General features: G+C 43.5%; 1 protein-coding gene across 1 annotated transcript in view; it reads right to left on the bottom strand.

Annotated features, from left to right (window-relative positions):
* The window catches only part of macrod2 (mono-ADP ribosylhydrolase 2), a 495,356-nt gene that overhangs the window by 285,960 nt on the left and 182,670 nt on the right, over positions 1-26,726 (bottom strand). The window contains exon 5 of the mRNA XM_076286458.1: positions 7,466-7,582. Coding sequence (XP_076142573.1) covers positions 7,466-7,582 — 117 coding nt within the window. The remainder of the gene's footprint in view (positions 1-7,465; positions 7,583-26,726) is intronic.

Raw genomic sequence — 26,726 nt, 5'->3', positions numbered from 1 at the left:
CCAGGAAAAGTTACTGCGATGTGTTCCAGGAACTGATATAAAAAGAAAAAGCTAAATGTTGCAAGTGAGTTTCCCCCGCTCGTAATATTTATGGGAGCCTTTTGTGATATTATTTATATTCCCCTCCACTCTGGAGGCTTTGCGAATCTACCAAACAGCTTGCTAACATTTCTTTAAGCAGCGGTAAGGAGTTTTGGTCTAAAACTAGCAAGTCAACTACCTTAAAAGCCATGCAAAAAAAACATAACACCAACAGATTCACTGGCACTGACAAAAGACTACTAACATGCTGGTGTCTTCTGACAACACAGTTGACGGTAGCATGCTACGAAGAGCTTTTCTTACTTTTTTGTGGTGTTCTATCCTGGAACACTGAACAACAATATGCACTGCATAGTCTGGATGGCTGGCGGGAATGACGTGTCATTTACCAGAAAATGAGGTGTTAAGATATGTGTTAAGGTGTTGAGATATGCTACTTCTCGTTTTCAGTAGACACAGGTGGCAGCCATTTTAGAAATATTATGCAGCTAAAAATTTTGCCACCACCCAAATGTAATGTTATCATCCAGAAATATGCCCTGTGGATGCCAAAAATGCAAAAAAATATCAATAACTTATTTTAGCTGGATATCTTCATGACTATTTTCAAATACCATCTAAATGAATTTGAAGAGGAGACCAAAACTTTACAGTGATCTATAAAAGCATACCTTAAAATGTGGCGTTACAGGGCAACTTGTTTGCTGTGGCCACAAAACATGACCCCAGTAATCTCCACAGAGTGGATGAGTTATGAAATCTCTAACTAACCTCTGTTTGTGCTGCACTGAAAATCTTTCATCTAGGGCCCACCCCCTCTATAAACTAACCCTGAGCCTCTGGGGTCAAGGTCACCCTGACCAAACAGGGCTTGTGTTCAGCAAATGAACTTGAGGTTTATCTTGGCCATGGCTGACATACACATAAATGGCTTCTGTCCATCTATCACTGGCCCCTGTGACACTGGCTAATGGTGGTCTGTTTGATATACAACGTCTGCAAGGGCAGCCTCTGTCTTCTTGAACAAAACACACACACACAGTAATGTTCCCTCGACCAGTAAATTACCTCATATTCTTCTGGAGATCACTGAGTGGTGTTTATTGGGTTGAGTGAGTTTTGCAATCACTGCTAAAACATCTGAAGAGCAAACACCAAAAAAACTGTGAACCTACACACACACACACACACACACACACACACACACACACACACACACACACACACACACACACACACACACACACTTCCATAATTGAGAAGTTTTTAAATGCAAGTCCATGTACTAGCATGAATCTCAATGTGTCAATATGTGAACAGAGAGATGAATTTAAGATATCTGGCAATCTATAATTGCATTCAAAATGACTGTGACCAGACACTTTGCAAAATACTTTGTGTCAATTTGAATTGCCTACTCAAGTTTGAGTTGAATTTACTGCAAAACCCCAGGACAAATAATAAAGCATAATATCAAACAAACAAAACGGCATGAAGCACATTCTTTAAATGTCGACTCTCTCACACACACACACACACACACACACACACACACACAACCTTCTTTTATAAACAACAGAACAGCATACAATATTGCGTTTGAGCTCAGAAGATGTCTGAGAGCCACAAGGGACTGGGGAATGGAGAACTAAACAGATTGGTTACAGTGACACGTGTTCTTAGAGAGAGAACGCAGAGTCGGCCCTGCACTTTGCATAACACCATCCATTATTGAAGACGCAGTATGTGTAGCTCCCGAGTAATACACACACACACACACACACACACACACACACACACAAACACAAACACAAACACAAACACAAACACAAACACACACAAACACAAACACAAACACAAAGAGAGGACCAGAATTAAAGACAGCAACAAAACAACAACAAGAACAAAAACAACAACATGACGGATCTAAAATAATAAACAGCAGGGCAGGATTTTGATGTGTCAATCTGTTGGGCAGCCCCAGGGAGGGAGGTGGTCTTGGGCAGGAGGTGCGGGCGATGCAATGAAATGTGAGAGGGAACACGGCTGCCTTCTTCTGCCCTGTCTGTCTTAAACGCTCCTCGGGGACAGTCACTTTCCCAAGCAGACCTCGGAGCTTTAACAATTAATGCATTAAAGGTCTATGGTGACAGCTCAGCGCGGCTCCTAGCACAAAGTTTTGTTTATGCAGAGGAACATTAATAAGAGAGGGCCCCCCGGGAGCCGCAGGGGTTGATGTGTGTGTGTGTGTGTGTGTGTGTGTGTGTGTGTGTGTGTGTGTGTGTGTGTGTGTGTGTGTGTGTGTGACAAAGAGGAAGTCTGTTTCTTCTCACATTTACATAAAAGGGGTTTCGGAGGGCAGACAGAGGGGGAGTCTGGGAAAGTGGCGAGCACTCAGTAGGGATGAGATGGAAGGTGAGCTCGGGGTTTGAGACGGACTTCACAGACACAGGAGAACTCCTTCAATGCTTTGCCAGTCATTTCTGAACCACCAAGAGCCACAGGCAAAGAATGTGACCACTGAGCCTCTTTTCAACAACTGTGTCGATGGGCAGGTATAGCCCTATAACTGTACAGTGCTATTGACTGAATTACATATCCCGCCAACCATAACAAACAATCCAATTTGATCATTTGTTTTCTTAAATGTTGGAAAGGAAAAGTAATTTTGTGTCTTCTACCAAAATAAAGAATACATGAGCATGTTTGCGATTTGTTAATTATTCATAGTCTCTTTTCATCTTGTTTTGCTTTATTTTTTGTACATCTCTGTTTTGCTCATTTCTCCAAAGCATTTTGAGGAAAACTTTTAAAGACCACGAACTACTGAATTAATATTTAATTGCTTATTGTATTTCACAAATCATCTTTCTCATAGTTATGTATTTTTCTTGGAAGAAGAGGATATAAAAAGCAGTCTTTTAACCTGAGCCAGAAAGGATGGTGAAACGCCACAGTGGAAAACAGGCTTGTAAACATGGGCTTCTAGCCATTTTAGCTCCTGTAAGACATACTCTCATGACTTTTAATTACGGAAAACGAAAAAAGAGATGATCAACACTTAGCTCTGTATATTCCAACTACCACACTGGCACAAGGACAACACACACAGTCTATCAAATAGCTGAACCACACAAAAATAAACCTGAAAGAGATTGGCACGAGTTTCCATCTTCATACACAACTGTGGGCAGCTCACTGATTTCACCGTCAGACTTGAAGTAACAGACGTGGTTTTTATTTAGTGACTTTCCAGTCTGGTAGGTGGATAATTACTGTCATTTATTAATAATCCCTGGCCAGCCCATAATAATGCGTCCCACATGTGACAAGGCCCTCTTAAAGGGGCGGCTCATTTGCCTGCGAGAATCTCGAGCAAAACGCCACTCAGAGGAAACTAATGGAGGGCAATTTTCTTGTCTGAGGGGAAAGAAAGTCAAATAAAACATCCAAACGCTCTGTATTGAGATGTCATTTTCCATTGGCCTCCCGAGTTGAGCCCTGCATTCCTGGGGAGGAGTGTTCTCGGCTGTGGAATCATTACTTTAAGCCACTTCCCTCAGGCCATGCTGGGGCTCTTCCTTTGGGCATTTAAGGAGTCCTTGTCCAAACATGAGGAAGCGTTTTATTCCCTCACCGGCGCGCTCTCTTTCCCTCCATTTCTTTTCATTTCTACATTAGCCAAAGTGATATAATTTACAACCTGCCGACCTTGACAGATTATAATAGGTACCGTGGCTCCGGAGAGACTGTTTTGAGGAATGAGAATTTGATGAGCAAAATAGCCCTGTTGTCCAAGCTTCCCCCCCTCGCCTCTGTAACAGGATTTCCTTACACGTTACTTTCAAGGGCCGCTTCGCTCGAACCGCCCCCGCAAACGTGACACGGAGGTGAAGGTGATCTCGAGCGTACAGTATTAATCATCCAATCAACATCCCTGGAGGAATCAACAGGTCAGGGGCGAGGCGCGATAAAAAGACAGAAGGATTCTATTGAATTCGAGCATGATTAATCTCTACTCTACAAGTTGAGCTGGGCAGGCTTGCGTGTACACTTCATGGAAAATTAGATTGAAGTGATTTTATATTCCCACCAGCAAACAAAGATAGATAGGGCACATGTGGCCTCCTTTAGAGCTCTCTAATTCATTTTGTGCTCAAGGCGCTGCACTAGCTCCCTTTTCAAGCCCTCCGATAGAAACCTCCATGGACCTGGCACACAGCACCCTACATCTGACATCCTACTATTCCTCTTAACACTCACACTTACTTTCCTCTCGTCGCCGGGCGTGGCAAAGTCAAAAGTGCCTTTATGGAGACCATAGGGTCCAGGTCATCATGGTCATCTGTCGCCCTGACACTCAACATATATCATCAATGTCAACAATGTCAGTTGTCAAACCAAAAGAATGTTAGGTACCACCACAGACATTTTTGGGATGCTAGTACCCCAATATAAGAAACAGACAATTGGAAAAATAAGAACTCTATGCCAAGATGTTGCATTCAGATATGTTATGAGGCTATAAACACAACTGGTTGCACAGAAAGCAATTGCAATGCATCTTGAATCCTCAAGAGGCCACTTCCTAAAAGAATTAACATGCGCTTTAAAATGCATTGCCCTATTCTGATAACCATGGCAACAATAGCTTCAATCTGCTTTGTCCTCATGACGAATTCCTCTTGTGTAGCTTGTAATGATCTAAATGAAAGGCTTTGTTGTTACACAATGCATGAATATATTTCCTCTGGTTGTTGTTGAGAGTTTTGAATCAATTCCATCTACAGGCTCTCCTGCTTAATGGTGCCTCTATGTTATGGCATGTTTTAAATGAGTCATGGTGTATGATTGATAAGGCCTAATGAAGAAAAGAATCAAATTTCAACTATCAATTTAGAAACCTGAGTCTCGGCATCTACTTTTCATTCCCTCTGGCTTTTGCAAAGTACTGCACTGCTTGCCCAACACGGATATCAACCACCAAGCTATTGTTATGCGAAGGCAGGAACTTCGATCACATCACTACACAGCAATATGCAGGGCCTAAGTGTTCATTAGCCTCAGTTAGGGTTTTTTAAGAGAACACCCTTCACAGGTTTCAACTGTCACACATAGTAATGGATATAAAAAAAAAGAAAATACCCAGACGGCCAAACGTTTCAATTAACCTGTGGCTGGTTGCCTCCCTACCACTGACTGCATATGGAGTACCTGTGTGGTGGACTCCAGGGGAATGCACCTCAAATGGAAGGTTTCTCCGGCCTCTCACTGGGATATACAGTACATGCGCAAATCCCAGGGCAGCCGCTGAAACATTTACGCACTGAAATTGGTGAGTGGATGGCCATCAAGTTGAGAATGTGTTATCGATGAGGTCAAGATTACCATCTGCCTCTCTCAGCGTTTCATGTGATGTGCATTTAAATATAAGACAGGTTCCAGGCATAGTAAAAACCAATGTAAGAAAACATTATTAGCCGCAGTATTTGAGTTTGGTTTTCATATATTTTTTGGCAAACCAACTATGTCATGCAGAGAGCTATGCAGACGATATATGATAGTAAATACAGCGCTAGACTGCACTTATTCAGTAGAAAACACATTAAATTACAGCAGAAGTAAAATTCAATGTGGGCAAACTCTGTTGCCAAACATATTAGTAGATATAAAATCAGGTAGCTTGGAAGCACCATCAGTTCTTATTGCGGTCATAATTCATTACGTTGGCTTGGCCTGTGTGTCTACTGGTGGGTGTTTTTCGGCCTGATATTTTCAACGTATAATCCACGAAGAGCACAGAAACTAAAGAAAGTTGTAAAAGATGATGTTGCCCTTTGGTTCTTGAGCATATTGTAATGATAACGTGTAAGCTCGCCCAACATCCACGCACAATACCACATATTAGTATTCAAATAGCAATCAATTCTCATCTGCACAACAGGCCTGGGCTGATGTAGAAGACAAACAAAAATAATGAGGAATTGCATGCCGTAACATTTCCTTTGAATATTTTTCTTCCTTGTTCACAAATGTGTTGAGAAACAGTGTGTGAGAGACTGGAGGATGTTCCACAGCAGTCACGACTGCCTCCGATTGGATGTGGGGGTAGAGAATTAGTCACAGAGGAACAGATTCACGAGATGAGGAATCACACTGATCGACAGAGTGACAAACGAGTGAGCGCTCAACACAAAGCCGCCCGACTTCGGTGAGCAGGAGGAGGCAGCATGCTCGCTGTTTACCCGCAGTAAAAATCTGCCATAATAACAACAGCCATGATTGACTGCCAGAGAGTGGGTAGAGGGAGAAAGAATGCCTTCCAAAGAAGCATTGTACCTTCTTTTGTGTTATAGTTCAACAACAAACAAGTTTGACAACGAATATTGACCCATCTGCTTTTTTTTTTTTTTATGTAGTTTATAACTTGTGCCGTTTTGGTAAAAGAATGACTGTGAAGTCACTGTCTTACTGTCTGAACAGCAATGGATGGGATTACCACCATCACACTGTAACTGCCCTCAATGAGTAATCCATAAAACATGGTGGACTTGGCTTGAACTTGTTCCAAGCACTTAATGTATCGACACTTTTGCCCTAGGCCAGGCTTGCATATAGGAGCATCTCACAAAATTGTACATTTTCATATTTTTTTATGAACCATTTCAGAAAACTGTATTTAAGATCCCTCCCACCCCCCACCCAGGTACCACCCAGGGGGGAGTATTCATGTTAGGCTGTATTAAGTCTCAGATATCTGTATGCAAGACTAAGATCTGTTTCGTTGTTGCAGTTTTGGAAGAAACAAACTCTATGGGAGCCATCTATACAGACCTCCTCTGAAAAAATAATTACCATCATCATCCTTCACACACCCCCAATTTGAAGCGATCCACCTCATGAGAAAGGTCCAACAGTCACTCTCCTCTAAACTAAGAGCCACTGACACCACTGCGCTGCACACAGACAATATCAGCGCAAACTGAACAATGAGTCTCATGTTTTGTCCTCCTTCCACCATTAATGGAGTGACACTGTTCATAACTCACCCCGGGAAAGAGTGGTCGGCTAAATGGAATAAATCAAGTATGAAATATCAATCAAATTACAACCTAATAGTTCCCCTAATGTCTTTGTTTGTGTACAGATGGCCCCTTCAGCTAGCCACACAACAGTCAGCCATCATAATAACCATCATCGGCCTAATAGTAACACTTCATTAATCAACCATGCCTGTTGAATTGCATCATTGTAAACAATTAGCCAAACTGCATTTCAAACAGTGCAGACTTAAGACTCGAAAGGAAATGTTTATCAAACTTGACAAGGAGAGCCACTTTGTCTCCGATAGTCATAAGCAAAGGGCCGTGATTGGGAGGCACATGGTTTATAATGTACAGTTAGTAATGGCTGGGGTGCTTACATTTAGCAGGGAGGTCGTAGCCACCAGTGATCTTCGCTTTTCCCGTGGTGCAGCCGTTCAGTGTGTGGCACTCTTCGTAAAGACAGGGGCCAGCCGCCCGATGTATGCAGCCGTCCACTAAAACAGAGAAGAAATACCATGGCATTAAAGGTCAACTCCAACAATATTAAACCACAAAGCGTAAATATCAAGCAGTGTTTGAAAGGCCGAAATCTGGTGATAACACGGTCGGTAATAACACAGTTGTTTGGCTAACTAATGGCAGAAAGACAATGTGTTAGTAAACCACAGCCACCTCGCTTGCTCTATACCCATCTCTGAGTGAGGTGACAGTTGAATTTGCTATGCTGCTAGGAAATGATAAGTGCACTTTAGGTGAATTTCAGCTGCTTTATCTCTGCTATTTCTACCCCAGCTGCTGTAGGCTATTTATAAGATAATTAAAGGCATATTGGGTACAGATTGTCTTGTGAAGGTACAGTAGGTCTAGCCAGAAAAGAGGAGCTACTTTGTGAGCCTAGCATCCTAATTATGTATGTTATCTGCTATGTGACTGCACTCTATAAATCTGAAACTAAATATATTATTCACATATCCTAGCTAGAATGCAACATATACAACAATGTGTATACACAATACAATTGTAAACATCATACTGACAGCATGTTTTTTTATTATTATTATTCCATAGTCATTAGACCATTAGACTCCAACTCATTGAATGTTTCAACAAAATACTTAACACATTTTGCACATTTCCAAAAACCATGCCAGTGGTACAGAAACACATGCCATTTTAATTCCAGTATCCATATTTGACATTTTGTTATTGTGATTTGGTCAAAACAAGATTGCCGATGTAGTCTAAATATCAAAACATGTGTTCCACTCACACATTCCCAAACAATCTAGTAGAAACAAAGAATGACAAAACACACACACACACACACACACACACACACACACACACACACACACACACACACACACACACACACACACACACACACACACACAGGAACCAAGCAGTCACACATAAGCAGCATCAAGAGTGATTAGCAGGCAATGTAAGAGATATTTCCAGCAAACATATGACTTCTCAAAGCTTAGAGTAGAAAACCCAGGTAGTATTATGCTGCAGTGGCAAACATCCAAATTCTGCAGCTCTCATTGAGTGCTCTGGACGTGGGACAGATGTTTCACTTTTAGGCCTATTTGGGTAAGCACCAGCAAGTCCTGCCCAAGCTGTAATGACAACACAGCTCAGGTGTACGAGCAGGATGTAAATCCACTGTCTGTTTGGTTTAAATATTTAGATTTCTTCTGGCTATCAGAATATCACATTAGATTTGTATGACAACTGAGCTGATAGTCACCTCTTTGCTCGGTTCCAGAGCTCGCGATAAAACGTTATTCCTTCGTTTCAAGCACGAGCCCCTACTCGCCGTGTGACTCAATGCAAATATCCCAGACTGGTCAGTGTCCGGTATGTAACAATGTCATGTCGCCGTAATCTGTCATGACTATATGATGCTATGACATGTCTAATGGCGAGTGTGTGTTGTTCTGGCATATACAATTCCAAGAGTTTGTTAAATCATTGGACACCAGATGTCACGGTGTGTATAACATCTGCCATAACAAGTTTATGACATGATTATGTCACTCTTACCAAGCAGTATTCAACTAAACGGTTACCCAATGTTCCCCAAATAATATGTCTCCTTCCATTCTCCATCCAAATCAATGCAATGAGCGCATCTCATGATGGATTTGTGTTTTTCCATCTGGGTTGGTCTGTGCAGGGGGGAGGATGTTTGAGTGTGTGTGTGTGTGTGTGTGTGGGGGGGGGGGGGGGGGGGGGGGGGTTTGGTTTGGACGCACCCTGGGCCCCACCTCCCGAGGTTTTAATTTCACTCGGTTAAGCCCGGGACACGTCTGATGGATGGCCCATCTTACCGGAGGAGGCAGGGAGATAGAAATCCAAACGATCTACCCTCCAAAAGCCTCACGCCCCTCTATGAACGAGTTATCCATCACACAGAAAACATCATAAAACTCTCCTCAAGCTGGCAGCTTTGGAAGAAACCGAGGAAGAAGAAAAAAACAAAACAAAAAAACTTTGCACCATTATGCACACTAGGCCAAGCTTAGTAGAGACACATCTGGACCTCTCATCTTGCAAATGTAACTCATACTAGCTATAAATACACACTGGCCTGGGCTCTTCTTCAGAGGTCAATATAGACATGAGCCAGACCAGCACGACGGGCAGTGGCATGATATCATGCGATGATATTAACACAAGCCTGAAAGGCGAGCTGCTCATGCTTAATGCACAGACACAGACACACAGACACAGACGTAGTACAATGTCAACCTAACGTTCCACATACTTTAATAATAATAATAATAATAATAATATATTAAATCATAATAAATTAAACAAACTGACAAAGGCTAACTCTTAACACTCTTCAAATCAAACAGAAGTAAAATAAAAAATAATGAACTGATATTGGCTCTTATCGAGGGTGCCCAACTGACTGATATAAGAATTTTGTTTCATCCCAAACTCAATAAAGCTGAAAACCATACCATTCTTTCAATCTGCCTGCAATTTTGTGAGAATGGGAGGAAGGCGCTAGCCAGACAGGAGATTTTCTGCCTCTATCAATCATCTTTAATGGAGTGAAGGACAGGGAGCGGACAGAAACAGATTCTGATGGCTTTTGAAAAAGTACAGACTTTGAAAAGATGAAGACATTGAAAGATCGAGCTCTAAAAAAAGGAGTCCATTCCCTGGTCGTTCAGAATCAACGTCTTGTTCTCCTTTGTCCCAGGACCTTTACAAACCAAAGGCTGCTTCATCTGAAAGGTCTCCACACTGGTGTTTTAAATTAATAGCCAATACATGTGCACATGAAAATGTACTCTGCTTAATGACCCATCTCTAACTGAAGGTTGAACTCACCGGACGTGGCTGTGTCTGTGTTCCAAGTCTGTTTAAAGAAATTTAGCACTAAGGGTAATCGCATAAGCGAGCCATTTGCAATCTAAATGAATAGCTCACATATTTTTGTAAATAGTGTATTTAGTGGGTATTTCATGTTTTTACCACTAATGTGGCTATTTTTTTTGGCTAAGCACAATCTAACCCACAAAGTTTTTTTTCGTTTTTTTTAAATGTAAGAGTGACGCTTAAACCAACTCATGAAATACTGAACCACAACTAAATGCTATGCACTGCAATGCTTTTCGCTCATTTAGCCTTAACACTGGCATAATCTAATTATACTAAAGGCTTCAGTCGGCTAGTAATTAATGTTAGGGCAAAAATCAACATGGCTGTGCACTGACTTCACAACAAATGAATGTATTAGAACTCAAATAAAACAGAAAATGATGTTTTGCCCAAGAGAAGGGTTTCCTAAGTATTTCATTGCAGAATTCAAATTATAATGGGTAAATTAGAAAAAAATTAATGGACCATTACAACTTGTGGAAAAGATGCTATTAGTATGCTGTGGCAAAATGTAATGTTGTACAGTGATTGCTTCCCAAGGTTATGGAGAACTTACTTCTACAAACCACAATTTTCCAATTAGTGACTTTCTTTTGCTTTAGATAAATATTACATTTTTGTACAAGTGACATTTTTGAGTTTGTAGCCAGAATTTAATAAAGGCTTTTTAACTTTAGTAAGGAGTGCCTCAAAAGTTGTCTTTATCTTTTCATGGCAGTTTGGACGCCCTAGTTTTTTGATGACATTTTTGAGTATCATAAATCATATGCAAATATCTAATAATATTTATCTTTATGTTAAAATAGTATTTATGAATGCACTTATTTTTTTATTAGTTTTGTAAAAAAAATTAAACTGTAAACATTCAGGAATATAAACAGGACTAAATTAGTTTGATGGATAGAAGATCATAGCGCTACTTAGCAGCCTAAGAGCCATTTAATAGTTTGTGTAAGATAAGGGTGTAGAGCAGAAGATTAACGCTCAGAGTATAAATAGTAAAATAGCAGAACACACTTAGTGAACTACCTGCTGTATACATTTTACCGCTCCATTCACTCCTAAACGTAATCCTTCACTTCATCTTCATCCTGAGGAGCAGGAGGCTGCTCCAAATACTGCAGCTTCAGACCAGTGCAGGCCATCCATCATCCCTCAACACGGATCAGATCGGTCTATCCACCCAACCACCGCTGCTTTATCTGGGCCGAGCAACTGCAGTGGAACTTCAAAGCTAACTAGAATTTCATGCACTATACAGTGCACGTCTGCGTGTCCACGCAAGAGTGGAGAGCATCCATCTGGCAATTTGAACACTTCAAGCTTGTTATGTATGTTCAAGCAAAGATATTCAGGTGCATCTACAACTAGGTGACCAGCATTAGATGAGCCGGTGATCAAACCGTTTTCTTGCCTTCGTCCGCTGGACTGTCAGTTTCTATCATTATCCAGCCAGAGTTAGTTTTGGGTAGCACAGGCCTATCTCTCTCCCTCCCCCTCTTTCTCTCAATCATGTCTGATGACACAACACTTATGCACAAGCCCTGTCGGTGCATCTTAATTTGCCCTGACAACCATGTTCATGGCTGCTGTATCCCCTTCAGTTTCACCCCAAGGAGCCTGCGTGAATCCGGACTAGAAGCTTTCATCCTAGACAGGAAGAGCCTCCGCGCCATGATGATGAAACTCCCATCTCGCCCAGGGTTGGGAATGCCAAATGAGACCAATTTGTGGGGAAGTTCACGCCGACTTTTTAGAACTTGTTGAGCTGGAAAATGTCTACACACACAAGACAAAAAACAGGGCTTCCTAAATTGAGGAGGAGTTGTTACAACCGTTGAACTTATTACCTCCAAGATGATCTCAGACTGTTTAATGCTACTCTCTACAAAAAGTAAAAAGAAATGTTCATGATTCTAGTAAAAAGAAATGTTCATGATTCTAGCAAAAAGAAACGTTCATGATTTTAAATGAAAGCTTTGGGGTGGGGGATGATGTACTAACACATAAAATTGTGCTGTCATTTTCCTTATCAGCTATTTATAGTAACAGTAAAAGTGATAGATTTTTTTCCTCGCGGAAACCCACTCCACAGGCAGGAATGACCACTGGGGAGTTAGCCCTCGTTCGTGACGTGCGCAGGCTTTGAAATGGCAACATCCAGAGTGCTCATGGGTAAAGCGGTAATCCAGAGCTGCTGGCGATGTTCCACACTGGCTCTGGAGAGCCCAGGGAGTGTGAGAGCGTGGCAGTCCGACGGGGCCGCCATGAAGGAGACGCTGCTTTGCTCAGCCTGAGGCTCTGCTGGTCGGCGTCTGGAGAGACGTCCTGCTCTCTCTCTCCCTCTCCTTCTCTATCCCTCCATCCCCTCCCCCTCCTTCTCGCTCTCTCTTGCTCTCTCTCTCTCTCTATCCCCCAGGCTCAGGTTCAGTCTGCACCTGCTCAGGGACAGACGGGCAGTCGGGCGGGCGGGCAGACAGACGGACGGACGGAGGCGGTGCGGTGAGACACACCACGCCAGCCAAGCTGGAGCCTCGTGTGTGTCTTCTCCCAAAGTCCCTTTGAGGACGAGGAGGGAGAGAGGGAGGGAGGGAGGAGCAGGTGGGGATGGTGGGATGGGGGGGTTGGTGAGGTGGAGGCAGCCCTTCCTCCTTCTCCTCCAATCCCAGTCTCCTCTACCCGATATCGCTCCTTCCCTTCTGGAAGCAGGTGAGAGATATACACGGTCTGGCCTTGGCGGCGAGCTCTCTAGTCGAAGACACCTGCCTGCCTCTGGCAGCACAGCCTGAGGGAAAAGGAACGCCAAAAACCCCTGATATCTACCGTAGTTAGGAAATATTTCCATAACGGCTGACATTCCATTTATCACAAGTTAACCCTATCACTGTCGGCTCTTTCTTAGCAGAAGCAAATTCCTGACATTACAGCCAGGCCTGATGTAGAACGTGTTCTGCACAATTTTGCTCCCATTTGCCGTCCATCGATAGGACAGCGGCAGTGTCACACACACCTTCTCATACTACAAAAAAAAAAAAAAATGAAATGAAACGTTGATGTGTTTTCCTCACTCTGCAACTGTGTGCCGAAACGTGAGGATGTACAGGGTGCATAATATCCTCCTGCTTGTTGCCAGGCTCTTGCATCATAGGAGGCAGCGAGACAAATTAAGTTCACCTCATTCATCTGTGTCATATTTGGAAAACAGCAATGCTTGGAGGACACCGACTCCTATTGGGTAAGCGGGAGTGCATTGTGCAGTTCTAAGCCTGTAAATCCCCCCCCCCCAAACACACACACACACACACACACGTACGTACACACACACGACTGCCTGACCCTCTGCATAGCATGGAGGCATCCGAGACAGAGGAATCCAAATGCAGAGAGATTCACAAAATGAGAGATTCACAAAATGTCTCTGGGCAGAATGGCCTAATCTTCCCTCCTATCCCATCTCTCCATCTTAGCCCTCCTCCCCTGTAGGTGTGTTGAGGCAGATCCCCATATAAAAAATGACTTTCAAGATGGAGGAGAGAGCTCGTGCCTGCCAGCCCATGTAATGAGCCGAGAGCAGGGGGCCCAGGGACCCCACTGACGACGACGGGCATTATTCTCCGCCGCCTTCATCACCCAGAGTACAGGAGCAGCAGCAGCCACAGCAGCCCCTGCCACATCATGCCACGCAAAACAAATCATCTCTTCCAGGAGAATCAATAACACTCAAATTACCCGGGATTAAAAAAAAAAAAAAAGTTATACCGGTAAACACTGACATTTTTTTCCCCACCTTCTTGGGTTCCCGTGGGGTGTTGAATACATTCTGCTCCAGCTCCAAACAAATGAATTAGCAACCACGAAAGCAGGTCTAAGCACTCATAAGTAGAAGTATGACCCATATGTGTCTGGCTGTCAATTTATTTTTCTCATCTAACAGGGATTTGGGAGGAATTCCCATCTGATTTAAATGCTGAGGACGCTAGCTAGCGCAATCACTCGGAAAATGGCATCCTATTCTCATTAACAAAGTGCACCGTTTATTTTCCCCCTTCTTGGACGCAGATATGCTATTTTATTTCCCTCGGCAGAGGCGACACTTCCACCAGAGACTGTGAACGTCTCAGAGGTTTAGCCTAATTCTGCAGCTTATACATACTCCTACAGCTTCCAATGTAGCAACAAACCACCAGAGTTATTTATAGGCTAGGACAGGATACAAAACACAACAAACCTCCTTGCTAGCCAAGTGAACACACAGCTAGTAATCACCATTCACTCTCATTCATTGTTTCACAAGCCACATGCAAATGAACATATTGGTCTTAGAGAGTAACACAGTCTGTAACACAGACTGGGGATGTTAAACCCTGGCAACGTCCACTACCATTTTAAACTTCCACCCCATGACCAAAACAATTTTTTCCTGATGGCCGAGGCCTTGGGAGCGTCTGGTAAAGAAGCGACACAGAAATGGCGGCAGAATCAGTGGCCATATTTCACCACGCCTGCCGCCTTGCCCCCTGCTGGCCTCTGAGCAGCGGAGTTGTCATTTGCGGGTCCCCCATCAAGACTACGGAACATCTGCTGCTGTCCACCTCCGCCATCCTCCATCGCTCAGTTCAGATGAAGCATCAGTGCCAACGCCTCATCAGTCTCCCGTCCCCCGCCGCCCGCCCCCGAGCCCGTGTTGTGCCGTGCGGTGCATGCTGAAGTAAGCGTGCACGACGCGTGAGCGTGCCTGCAGTATGTGGGACAGTGGATTTATTCCTCCTTCCCGTGCAGAGCGTGCTTCGCTCAGTCAAAGTCTCTTCAACTCCTCTCTCTCTCTCTCTCTCTCCCTCTCTCACACTCTCACAAACTACCTCTGGCTTAAGGAAGAATGAAGAGAGAGAGAAGGAGGGAGAAACACAGTTGGAGAAAGATGGAGATGGATCTGAAAGAGAAAAAAGGATGGGAAGAGGTATGATGAAGGAGCTATTGGCTGTGAGTGAGTGAATGAGATAGAAAGAAGGAGGGAGGAAGGAAGAGAAAGGGGAAGAGAGATAGAGAGAGGGAGGAGGAGGAGGAGAGAGAGAGAGGAGAGAGGGGGGGGGGTGAAGGCAATAGGCAGACCATGCTCAGGGCACTTCCATATCTTTCTGAGCTATTCATCCTCATTGTGCTCCCTTTCCCGCAGCTCTGACAACAATGATTAGCCAGGGCCGCGGCTCTGTGCAGTAACCTTGCCTTCGCCAGTCTAGTGGGCACCTGTGCACCTCCCCTGCATCCTACAGCGCCTCTCCTTCATGCAGCAGAGCCCCTGTAAAGCCTTCGCTCCCGGTCTCCACGGGCCTTTCGCACACAAAGACGGAGAACCAAGGGGGTTTATTTGGTCCCCTTTTCCCCACCATCTCCACCTCCCTCCTCCATCTTTTTTTCTCTCCCTCTGACACAAAGGATGGCTGCTCCGCTTTCATTACAATACCCTGCTTTTCAGAAATAGTGTCAGGCGCAATTTTCTCTCCCTAATTATTTTCCGTCCCTCTGAGGATTGGAGTTCAGGACTGGCGGTGGAATGGGGGGAGGGGACGGTGGGGTGGGGTGGTGGGAGTTTGGCTGGTGTTAAGTGTGCAAGGGGTTGTGGGATAGGCTGGCTGGTAAAAAAAAAATGGGACTTTGGTTTGGAATTAAATTTGGCAATTATGGTACTACTATCAACCATTGTGAAACTTGGTAACAAGAGAAACAAAAAAAAGAGTAGAAAATTAATTCTGAAAATCCACAAATCCACATTTAGGCATGTGGGATTTGCATTGAAAAAATAAAAGCAAAAAAAAGAAAACAAATTGGCCAAGAGGGTAAACTGCCCAGTGGGATCTCTCCCTGTGCGCTACCGCTGGTGCCAACGACTCCCAGGAGTGTTCTGGCCCCTCGCCACCAGCTGGCTCCCACGCCGGTCTGTGTTTAAACACTGGGAGCGAGGGCACAGGCAGGGGCGACAGCACAATGCTCTCCCGCCATCTCGCTCTAATCGCTCGCCGACGAGTCTTAAGGAGCTCTGCTTTTATTGTATTCATGACTCGCGCTGTCAGCTCCCGAACCTTCCCGCCCATTCATTCTGCCAGCTCGGTGATTTACGGCACAATTTTCTGGCCTGCTAATTTCGCTGAAGGAGATAATGGCATAAATTAGGCCCTAATCAAGTGCCAATCCCAGATCCTCGCCGCACTAAATGTCAGATATTTAGACTTTTCCTTCCCTTCTTGTTTACCGGGCCGTCTCGGGAGGCTCTGGACATGACCTAATCACGCCCGCCGCGACGTGACACTTGTGGGCGACGACGTGTTGCACCAGCGCGCCGACCGAGCACAGTGCTAATTATGATTCGAACCGTAATCCTGGATTTGCCGGCTGGATTAAAGCAATTAAAGCATCACACAGCCAGTGAATCATCAAAGAAGGGCTGGCCCCACGCTGGGCTTACAGTATCGAATGTCTGTTTCGCTTGCCTTACAATGTCTCAAAATGAAGCTATAGGCTATATTGTGAAAATACAGTGCGCCTCATTTACAATCATTTACTGCTGTGTGGTGAGGTTCACTGACGTCTTACTATGTATGAACAAATGCAGGAATGCCATACTAAAAGGACATTATAACATGATTTAGTTGTATTCAGTTGTATGCAATGCATTACACTAAAAACTTTTACCATTAGAATAATAAAAAGTGATCATTGTCATTACTGTATGGTAACAGTCATCAGACAATATAAATGTGGGTGACACATCTACTATCTAAAAATGCAGTCTAATATCTAGTTCTGAATAAATTAACAAATTAGGTAAATAACCAATAAAGAACATACATTTAGGAGACATATTTGAATAGTGGTTTCCTGAATCTCACAGTATGTTTGTGAGAAAGCACACATACTGCAGCACACTGATTGAGGCCACATGTTTTTGCTGCACTTTTGACATGGCAACAAAAGGATGAGCTGTTCATATCAAGTGGTTTCAAAAGGTGTGAATATGTATAAGTCTGGAGAAGTTTTTCACTTAACAGTGCCCAGCGATGAGAATTACTAAAAGCATACCTACATGAAGTTAATATAATATTTGCATTTGAATTCCACTCATTGGTCCTAATTTGAATAACAGAATAACTGAATGCATTAAGCATAATGGTTCATTGTAAATGCAACAATTTCATAATACTAATGATAATAAAAACTGGGCCCATCCACTTGCTTAACCAACTCATTAACAGTAATGCATTACCTGCTAAAAACCCTCATAAACTTTCTGCAATATGACTTTTTTGAGAAACATTAATAAACATCTCCAGAGAGACATCTAAACATCTCCATATACAATATTATTTAAAAAAAGTATCTCATAAGAAACATCTAAAGAAACATCTCCATATACAATATGATTAAAAAAATATCTCCTAAAGAAACATCTAAAGAAACATCTCCATATACAATATGATTAAAAAACAACAACTTCAGAGAAACATCTAAAGAAACATCTCCCTATATAATACTTTCCATACGAAAAATGTCTGAAGTATATGGACTAATAAGAAAGTAAAATTAAAATTGCTTTGAGTATCTTCATGTAAAGACAAATCTCCACATCAATCAGAAAGGACAAACAACAATAACTGAGTGAATTGGCGTGTTGTAAAAGCCCCTAGTGTGAGTGCATGCGTGCATGTGGGGAGTGCGGGGAGGTGAAAGGTGCCACTGGACAGACTTATTTATCTAGACACCACGTCTGCTGTTCAAACAGCCTCTCTCTCTCCGGCTCTCGAATATCACCATCATTACGGCAGAGAGGACAGAGGGAGCTCGGGCCACCAGAGTACAAGAGCAAAGAAAGAGAAAGAGAGAGAGAGAGAGAGAGAGAGAGAGAGAAAGGGGGGAGAACTCCACTTCCCTCGTGCTTTGATTAGACTTGATAGCATAAGTGGACACACTTAAAGGCATTCATCACAAGAAAACCTCATCATATACCCCCCCCCCTACACACACACACACACACACACACACACACACACACACACCTCTTTTTCTTCTTCTTTCCACCTTCCAGTCACTGAACAATAATTGTGAAGGTAAAGAAAACAGAGCAAGTACAGGGGTGCCCAGCACCTAGCGAGAGGTCAGGTTTTTCAAAGAAAACACAGGGTCGTTCCCAGGCCCATAAAGCCGTCGAGGGCCAGCTTGGGTTACCGGCGCTCATCTGGTGCTGCCATTGAGCCGACGTGGCTGTGACAGCTGCGGACGGCCCGGTGCCAGACCCCAGCGGGGGCAGGATTCCTGGTGACACACTTGGTGGCGGTGATGACGGTTTTTGTTTTTGTTTCGTGAGTGTGTGTGTGCGTGTGTGTGTTTTCTCCTACTCCTCGCTATGTTTCACGCTACTTGTGTTTCAGGAGCTTCTATTGTGGGGCTGGACGGAGTCTCGGTGGCGTGGACGGTGTGGGGAGTGGGGGTGCATTCCCCACATTCCTACTGCCCTCTCCTGCCCACCCCTCTCTCGGCTGCCAGTAGAGGTCGTGGACAGACACAGTTGCTGGTACTGTAGATCATGGCTCACTGTTAGTTTTGTTGAAAACCTTGTCTGTTCTCGAACCTGGTGTCTGCCATTCACCCCCCCCCCCCCTCCCCACACACACACACACACACACACACATTTCCACTCCCCCCTCCTGATCTGAGCTTGAGTGACCGTTCTCTGACACCACTAACCTCCCCAACACACACACACTCTCACACACACATGCACACACACACGCACACACTCGGTCACAATCCTGGCCATCATCCCTGTCCACCTCCAATATAACACTCATTCCTCACCTTTGACTCTCCTCCTCATGTCTTATTACAGCTGTCCACTGCAGCACTGTGGCCATTATCGCCTCTTTGCTCAGGTTAGATTAGCTCTGGCACCTACCTACCTTGGCCATAACAAGCCCCGTAATACCTTCTAGCCACAAAGGCTTCACATGGAACACCACGATCCAATGTGTCCACACTGAATAGCATGTTGGGCCTTTGTCTCCATGTGTTTAACTTTCTTATGTGCAGTCCTTTTCTTGAATTTACAAATACAAACAGAATAAGAATACAACCAAATTGTATTCTTATTCTTGTGATATCATTCACACAAAACATTCTACTATGAAATCTCTTACACTGCCAAAAAAAGACATCTCATTAATTCCCCCCACTGACAAACCCAGGCATCAAAGAGGTTCATCTTCAAGGCAGCTTAGGACAGTTGGCATTCCTTAAGAGGAAAAACAGCAGTCTCATATAGTTGTGAGTTGATAAAGTGGCAGGGACACTCGTACAGTAGACTGTGCAAGACATTAATTGTCAGAAACTGTCAAAACTCAGGGCCTCCTGGAGTGTCAACATAAAAAAATAATAATAATGAAATACAGTAGTGGAAGAAGTACTTCCACCAAGTAAGTTCACACTCTCAAAATAGCACTAAATAACCATCGGAGCTTTCAGGAGCCTTGGGAGACGGTGAACATTTCCATCCTATTAAATAGAATTTCATGGAAAAGCGATGTTGGACAAAAATTACATATGCGATTAAAAACACAAATATTCAGCTAGCGAGGGGTCAGAGGTGGTGCTGGCTGAGAGATTCGGTATTCCGCATCGGAGATAGAGGCTTTACACTAATGAATACTCCACTAAAAATGTCTTCAGATTAAGTTTACATTCGCACCGTGGGATTATGAAAAAGGGAGGGATGGCGATACGGTTAAGGAGAGAGAGAGAGAGAGAGAGAGAAAGAGAAAGAGAGAGAGAGAGAGAGACAGAGAGACAAGCAGACAGAGAAAGACTTTTTTTCAATGTCTTTGTTTATTTACAGGACTGCTTGGTTGTTCCCTCACTAAGATTATCATTGCTCTTTTCAAGCATCATTTGATATGATTTAATATGATTTGACAGCGACAGAGAGGGGGGGTGAACGAGAGAGAGAGAGAGACGCAGAGAAAGAGAGAGATAGGGACTGAAAGAGAGATAGAAAGAGAAGAGGGGGGACAGAGGTGAGGTGCTGGACAGAGAACCTTTGTTCAACACCTGCAATTTCTGAAAAACAACAACACACACAGCACTGCCAGACAAATGCATGCAATTATTGGCCTGGAGAGAAACATGGGCTGTCAGTGGGCTGAGAGAAAAAAGTAAACATCATTCCAGCTGCTGATATTCTGAGCGCTGGGCCGACCTTTCTGCGGAGGCTGTAATTACGGAAATGAAGAGAGATGGAGCCACGTAAAAGAAAGGCCACTGTCTGGGATTAAAATGCATGAACAGCTGCCACTGTGTTTGTGTGTGTGTGTGTGTGTGTGTGTGTGTGTGTGTGTGTGTGTGTGTGTGTGTGTGTGTGTGTATGTTTCTGTGTGTGTGTGTTTCTGTGTGTGTGTGTATGTGTGTGTGTGTATGTGTGTATATGTCTGTTTGTGTGTGTATGTGTTTCTGTATGTGTGTGTGTTTCTGTGTGTTTCTGTGTGTGTGTGTGTGTGTGTGTGTGTGTGTGTGTGTGTGTGTGTGTGTGTGCGTGCGTATGTGTGTTGTGTGAGAGAGTGTGTTTGTGTTTGTGTGTGTAAGCTAGTGTAAAATGGACGATTCAGGCCAACCGTCAGCCAGACAACAGCACAACACAACACTAATCCTCGGCTGCAGCAGCAGCAGCACACAAACAAAGGGTGTCCTGTGACTGGGCAAAAAGAACCGGACGTGATGTCCAGTCACCACTGGAACCAGGTAAAAGGTAGGCTAGGTCTGCCCAGGTTGTTGCCATTTTTGGACCCTGGGCTGTCCACAGAGATCTCATTTTTTTACAGTGTATTCAGGACCCAGACAGCTGGCGGTTGGTGAGGTGATGTTTGCAGTAAGTGACATACATTTTTTTAGCCTAAAAAACACGTGGCATCGCTTAGAGCACCTTTAAGAAGCCATATCTGCAAGACAATGGACAAACTAAACATAGAGTAGAACTAAGTATAGAGAACTAGAGTAGGCCTTTTTTTGTTGAATTAACACTATACTTTAAACACCACAATATCACATGTATAAAAATAATGTGCAAAACTACATTCTTGGCAGTACTGAATTACTAAACTAAATGATTTCTCTACAACAGGTATGTCACCATGCCAACTGTTTAATCCCCTTCTAATAAGCCTCTCATTACTCTACCGGAGCACCTTTGCATTTGTTTAATATTCATTTTCAGCCCCAATGGCATCCATTTCACACCATGTTGACTCTGATGGTGAGCTACAGGCTACATCAAGTCTGTTTTGACATCTTGCATGGAAACCATCTCCGTTATGGATATGTGCAATATCAGTAAATGGAATCTTGACCATTGAACGTGAAGCCCATTTGGGGGCGAGAGGGATGAGCCATTATACAAACACCTGTCATGGTTATCATGCGGCAAGTGTCAGCAGCTGCAGTTTCCTGCGACTGTAAATTAAGATTTAAATTCCTGCGGCGGCAACCGGCAAGGCTGCTTTTATTACAGTGAGACAGGCACACAGGATCACAGGGCCCCACACTGATAAGAAGGGAACCATTGGCAACTTAATTGGTTTTGTGATGGTTTTGGCACCTTGTGACCGCTTGCACTCAGGCCTGAACAAAACAGAATGCCACGTAATAGACACGGACACCTTTGGTGTTGTGCTTGCACTGTGATATACTACCAGCCACATGTCAACATTGCGGCTTACATTACGTTGCTTGTGATGTCGGTATAGAATGACAACAAATGAAAGTGTTTAACCATACCATTTTCATTCAAATTTGCAGATTCCTATTTGCACACAATTGCCTTCTCGAGCCTTCCCTGAACTATTCACCTGTTTTGTTTCAATCTAAAAATGAGAAATGCTCTAAAAACTTTAATTTTGTATAAAGACAATATTAGCAGACAAAACAAAGAAATCAATTGCTGCCTTCATTGTGAGTCATCAGAGTAGGGATGTGGCTGGGTGATCGCCCTCCCGCTCCCTTCATTAGGCCCATCTTAGAATAATTACATTACTATGCAGCACTATCTCAAGCATACAATTTAGCTCTAATATAGCAAACAAGCTGCTGAAGAATAACAATATGAAGCAGTGGTATTTTTTTACCCTCCGTTTGCCTGTTCATGTCTGCTATTACACGCCATGTTTTTTTTCCCCTCCTAGTTTGATCTGAAGTAGTAGAGGGAGGGGGAGAGAGAGGGGGGGTGAGAGAGAGAATGAGAGAGAGGGAGAAAGAGAATGAGAGAGAGGGGGAGGGAGGGAGGTAGAGAATAAGAGTGAGAGAGAAAGGGATAGAGAGAGAGAGAGAGAGAGGCCTCTTCAATCATGATGAAAAAGCCTCCAAATCATCTACAATCCTCTCCTGCTCTGAATCTGACGTCTGCATTTTTTTGCCTGTACGCTGCATTTGTCTCTGCTGTCAGCATTCTGACAAGGTATTCTCAGTTCTCGCTTTGTCCTCTCTTCTGCTAAACCAATAGAGAAGTGTAAAGAGGACGAGCCAGATACAGTGGGCTCTGTTTGCTAGCTTGGAGAGGCTCCAAATGCCCTGAGGCTATGTTCTTTGGATTCGCTATTTCCATGATAAAACAGCAGCAAATTGTTCTTGCCAGTTTTTTTTATTAGTTTTTTTCTTTATGGAATACACCGGGCCAAAAGAATGCAAGAGAGTAGTTATCTTCCCCCAATTCAACCCCCCCGCCCCTTCAACACTTGGATGACATGTTTGTCTTTTTGTCCATTGCCTCTTCCTGCTCTGAAGTCCTCTAAGGACAACAACCAGGGAGTGATCACTCTTCCCCATGACCTGGGGAAGAGTGATCTATAGTGTAGGCGCCCTCAGGAAGAGATGGGATAAACAGCCAGGTAGAGGTACCTGGGTCACGGCTCGCATGAAGAGTCTCGGTTCAAGGAGGTAGCAAAGTCTGCACTGGAAACAGGTCGGAGTATCTTTTTCAGTATTCAAAAAGGCCCTGGGAAAAAAACGACCGACTGACTCATGTAGCCAGAATAAATACGCCAGCACTCCAAAAACATCCAGAGTCTGAAAGCCAGTAGCTGTTTGCAAAATGTGCAATTATGACCTTGAGCGTCAAGGCGGCACCCATCCAGGAAAAAAGACAACTAAATGATGCAGTCTGATGCATTTATGAACAGCCTGAATAAGTCTCACACACTCGCTCTCTCCCTTTTATCCCTCTCCAATAACACCAATGAGAAGTGCAAGCCAAGGAGCTGAATGCAAATCGCAGACATTAATTTTTGAAACATATTCTGTTATTTTCAAGTATTAAATAATTACAGTTATTTCAGCCTTTTTTTCTTAACGCTCGGGGGATGTTTTTTAAGATGTGTCTGCTGAGCCGAAGCTATTGCCTGTATCTCAGAGCCAGCGCCTCGTCAGTGGCCCGTTTGCAAACATAAAGCGAGTGTCTGCCTGCTCCATCCAGGCTCTGAAAATTGACAGCGAGGAATCCCATCAAGTGATTTATCTGACGAGCCCTGACAACTTTCCTGCAGACTTCCAGCGAACGCGTATCAATTAATTCAGCTCGTGTCAGCAGGGTGGAGATTAAGCACCAGCAGCTGCCCACTAAAACAGCCTCTTCCTCCGCCACCACCACTGCACACACACACACACACACACACACACACACACACACACACACACACACATACACAGCCCAGCTGTGAGGCACAAATCACCAGGCCAGTGATGACCGGCGCCGGCCAGCAAAACAGCCTGCAACCAGGCAGACCACAGCACACACACAAAGTTGGGATAGTGTTAAGAAAACTGACTGGTCAAAAGCTCACATAACACACGTGTGAGCACACACACACAAACACAACATAGCCTACGCTTCTGACCTGTGCCAGAGATCATTTAAGATAAATATCACACAGCTCTGGAGCCCCGACACCACCACCACCACAGCCCCATCTACCCTTCTCCTCCCCTACACAAAAGGACATTCAAAACCGATTGTTTGTTGCTGGTGGGGAGGTGAACAATTTCATTTGGTATTGATTTTAATCACGGAGAGCACTTCATAGACTAACACATGGTCGCACGTGATCATTTGGCCTGGAAAATATGTGGAGCCTGGGTCAATACTGGCTATCAGCTCACCAAACGCCAATAGATATTTCTCTTTTTTTGCTCTTGATATCTCTCTCTCTCTCTCAAATAAACATCCATTTGTGCATACATGTACACACACACACATACTGTATACCAGGGCTGTAGTACTCGAGTCCGGTCTTGGACTCGAGTCCGGACTCGAGACCGTTTTTCTATGGTCTCGGACTTGTCTCGGACTCGCTAGTATTTGGACTTGGTCTTGTCTCGGTCTCGGCCACTGGTCTTGCCAAATATGGCTTTTGGTCTCGACCGAGTCCAGGTGTCTTTAGGGCCATCAAAATTAACGTGTTAATCGCCGCGATTCATTTTGAAATACATAATGCGTTACAAAATATTAACGCAATAGTGTTTACCTTTGTGGGGGGCTGATGTCACGTAACGGAAGCCGCAAAACCTAAAACCGCAAGCCTGAGAGTTTATTTTACTGTCTGTGGAGTTAGCTGAAGATGAAGAGGAGCCAACATGTAGCCAATAAATAGTAGCTTTACTGCAAACTGCTTTTCACTCTTGTTAGAGAACGTTTACAATGTCAAAATGCACCAACAGCAACAGTTACATAAAGATGATACTTTTCGGGTCCTCTCCATTCCAACTTGAACGTATGCTACTCCATTTAATTGAGAGCGCGTCTGAGCGCACACAAGAAGGAGAGAAAACGATTGGCAGGCTCCAGCTGGCTTGTCGTTGTTGATGATAATTGATATCTCCTTTTTAATATAAGAAACTTATAAAAGGAAGGCAACAAAGACGAGGTTAGAGGAGATTGCGGATTTATCCGATTTCCACTACTGACCGTGAGAGCCAGGGCACTTTGACATGTAGGCTGCACTCACTGTGATTTGAAAAATGGACAAAAATATAAAGAGTTGTCTTTGCCTTTGTGTAATGGAACTGGTGAGTCTTGAAGTCTTAAATAATTTGTTTACATGAAGCACATATTATGCCGATTGAAACACATTCCACTAGCTAGGTGACTGGCTCAGGCTCATCATTCACTTTTAATTGCAAACAGAAAATGTCTAGCTAGCATCATGTCATTACATGCTTCTATTTCCAAAGGAATGAAAGCTGTTTATACCAACTTAATATCATGCTTATCAATGTTAATATTGTACAATACATGTGGTACAAACAATATTAGAGCTTGTGGACTAGCTATAGGCTATATTTCAATGGAGCTGGTAAAAAAAAGATCATTATGAGAACGTGGCCACAATGAGCTTAAAGTGACAGTGCACCATTTACAAATGAGTTAAACAGCATGAAATGTGTAGTATTTCTTAAGAAATGAATACTTTAACACACAATTACGGTGTCAGTATTATCATTTAAATAATATAAAAGTGTTTTACTTTTACCTTTGTGGTTACTCATTAATTTTGTGATTTATGTTGTATTTAATATGCCATTTAAGAAGCTTTAGTCTTTAGGAACTTTTTAATTGCGGTTAATCGAGATTAATTACTTTCAAAATATTTAATCGTTTGACAGCCCTATAATAATATTAGAGAAGGGGAATGGCTACACTTACAATCCTGGGTGTGTTCACACTGTTTTTACTTTTAGATAATAATAATAACCCAAAATGATTGTCTTGATACTGTCATGCATAAGACTTTTTTTCCTATCCTGGACTCAGTCTTGACTCGGACTCGAACCTTTTTGGACTCGGTCTTGTCTTGGACTCGAACCTCTTTGGACTCGGTCTTGACTTGGTCTCGACTAGTCCTGGTCTTAGACTTGTCTTGGACTCGACAAAGGTGGTCTTGACTACAGCCCTGCTGTATACACATACACAAACACGCACGCACCCATAAAATCATACACCCACACAAATACACCCAAACAGTATACACCCACAAACACACACACACATACTTAATGGCCCACTCCTACCCTGTCTCTCTTTCCCTTTACATCTGTCTGTAGCTCCTACCTGCCTGCCTGACTCTGGGATCATTACTGGAGAGCATGGGATTAGCCTGCGCGGGGCTCTCCTAATTATAACATCTTGATCCCAACTCCTTCCTGCTGGTCCTT

This window comes from Alosa pseudoharengus, unplaced genomic scaffold, assembly GCF_046254945.1.
Source record: "Alosa pseudoharengus isolate Yale_2024_CS ecotype anadromous, Long Island Sound unplaced genomic scaffold, YU_APseudo_1.1 YU_APseudo_1.1_scf_15, whole genome shotgun sequence".
In the NCBI taxonomy this organism is placed as follows: Eukaryota; Metazoa; Chordata; class Actinopteri; order Clupeiformes; family Clupeidae; genus Alosa; species Alosa pseudoharengus.
This window is presented reverse-complemented; position numbering and strand designations above follow the sequence as displayed.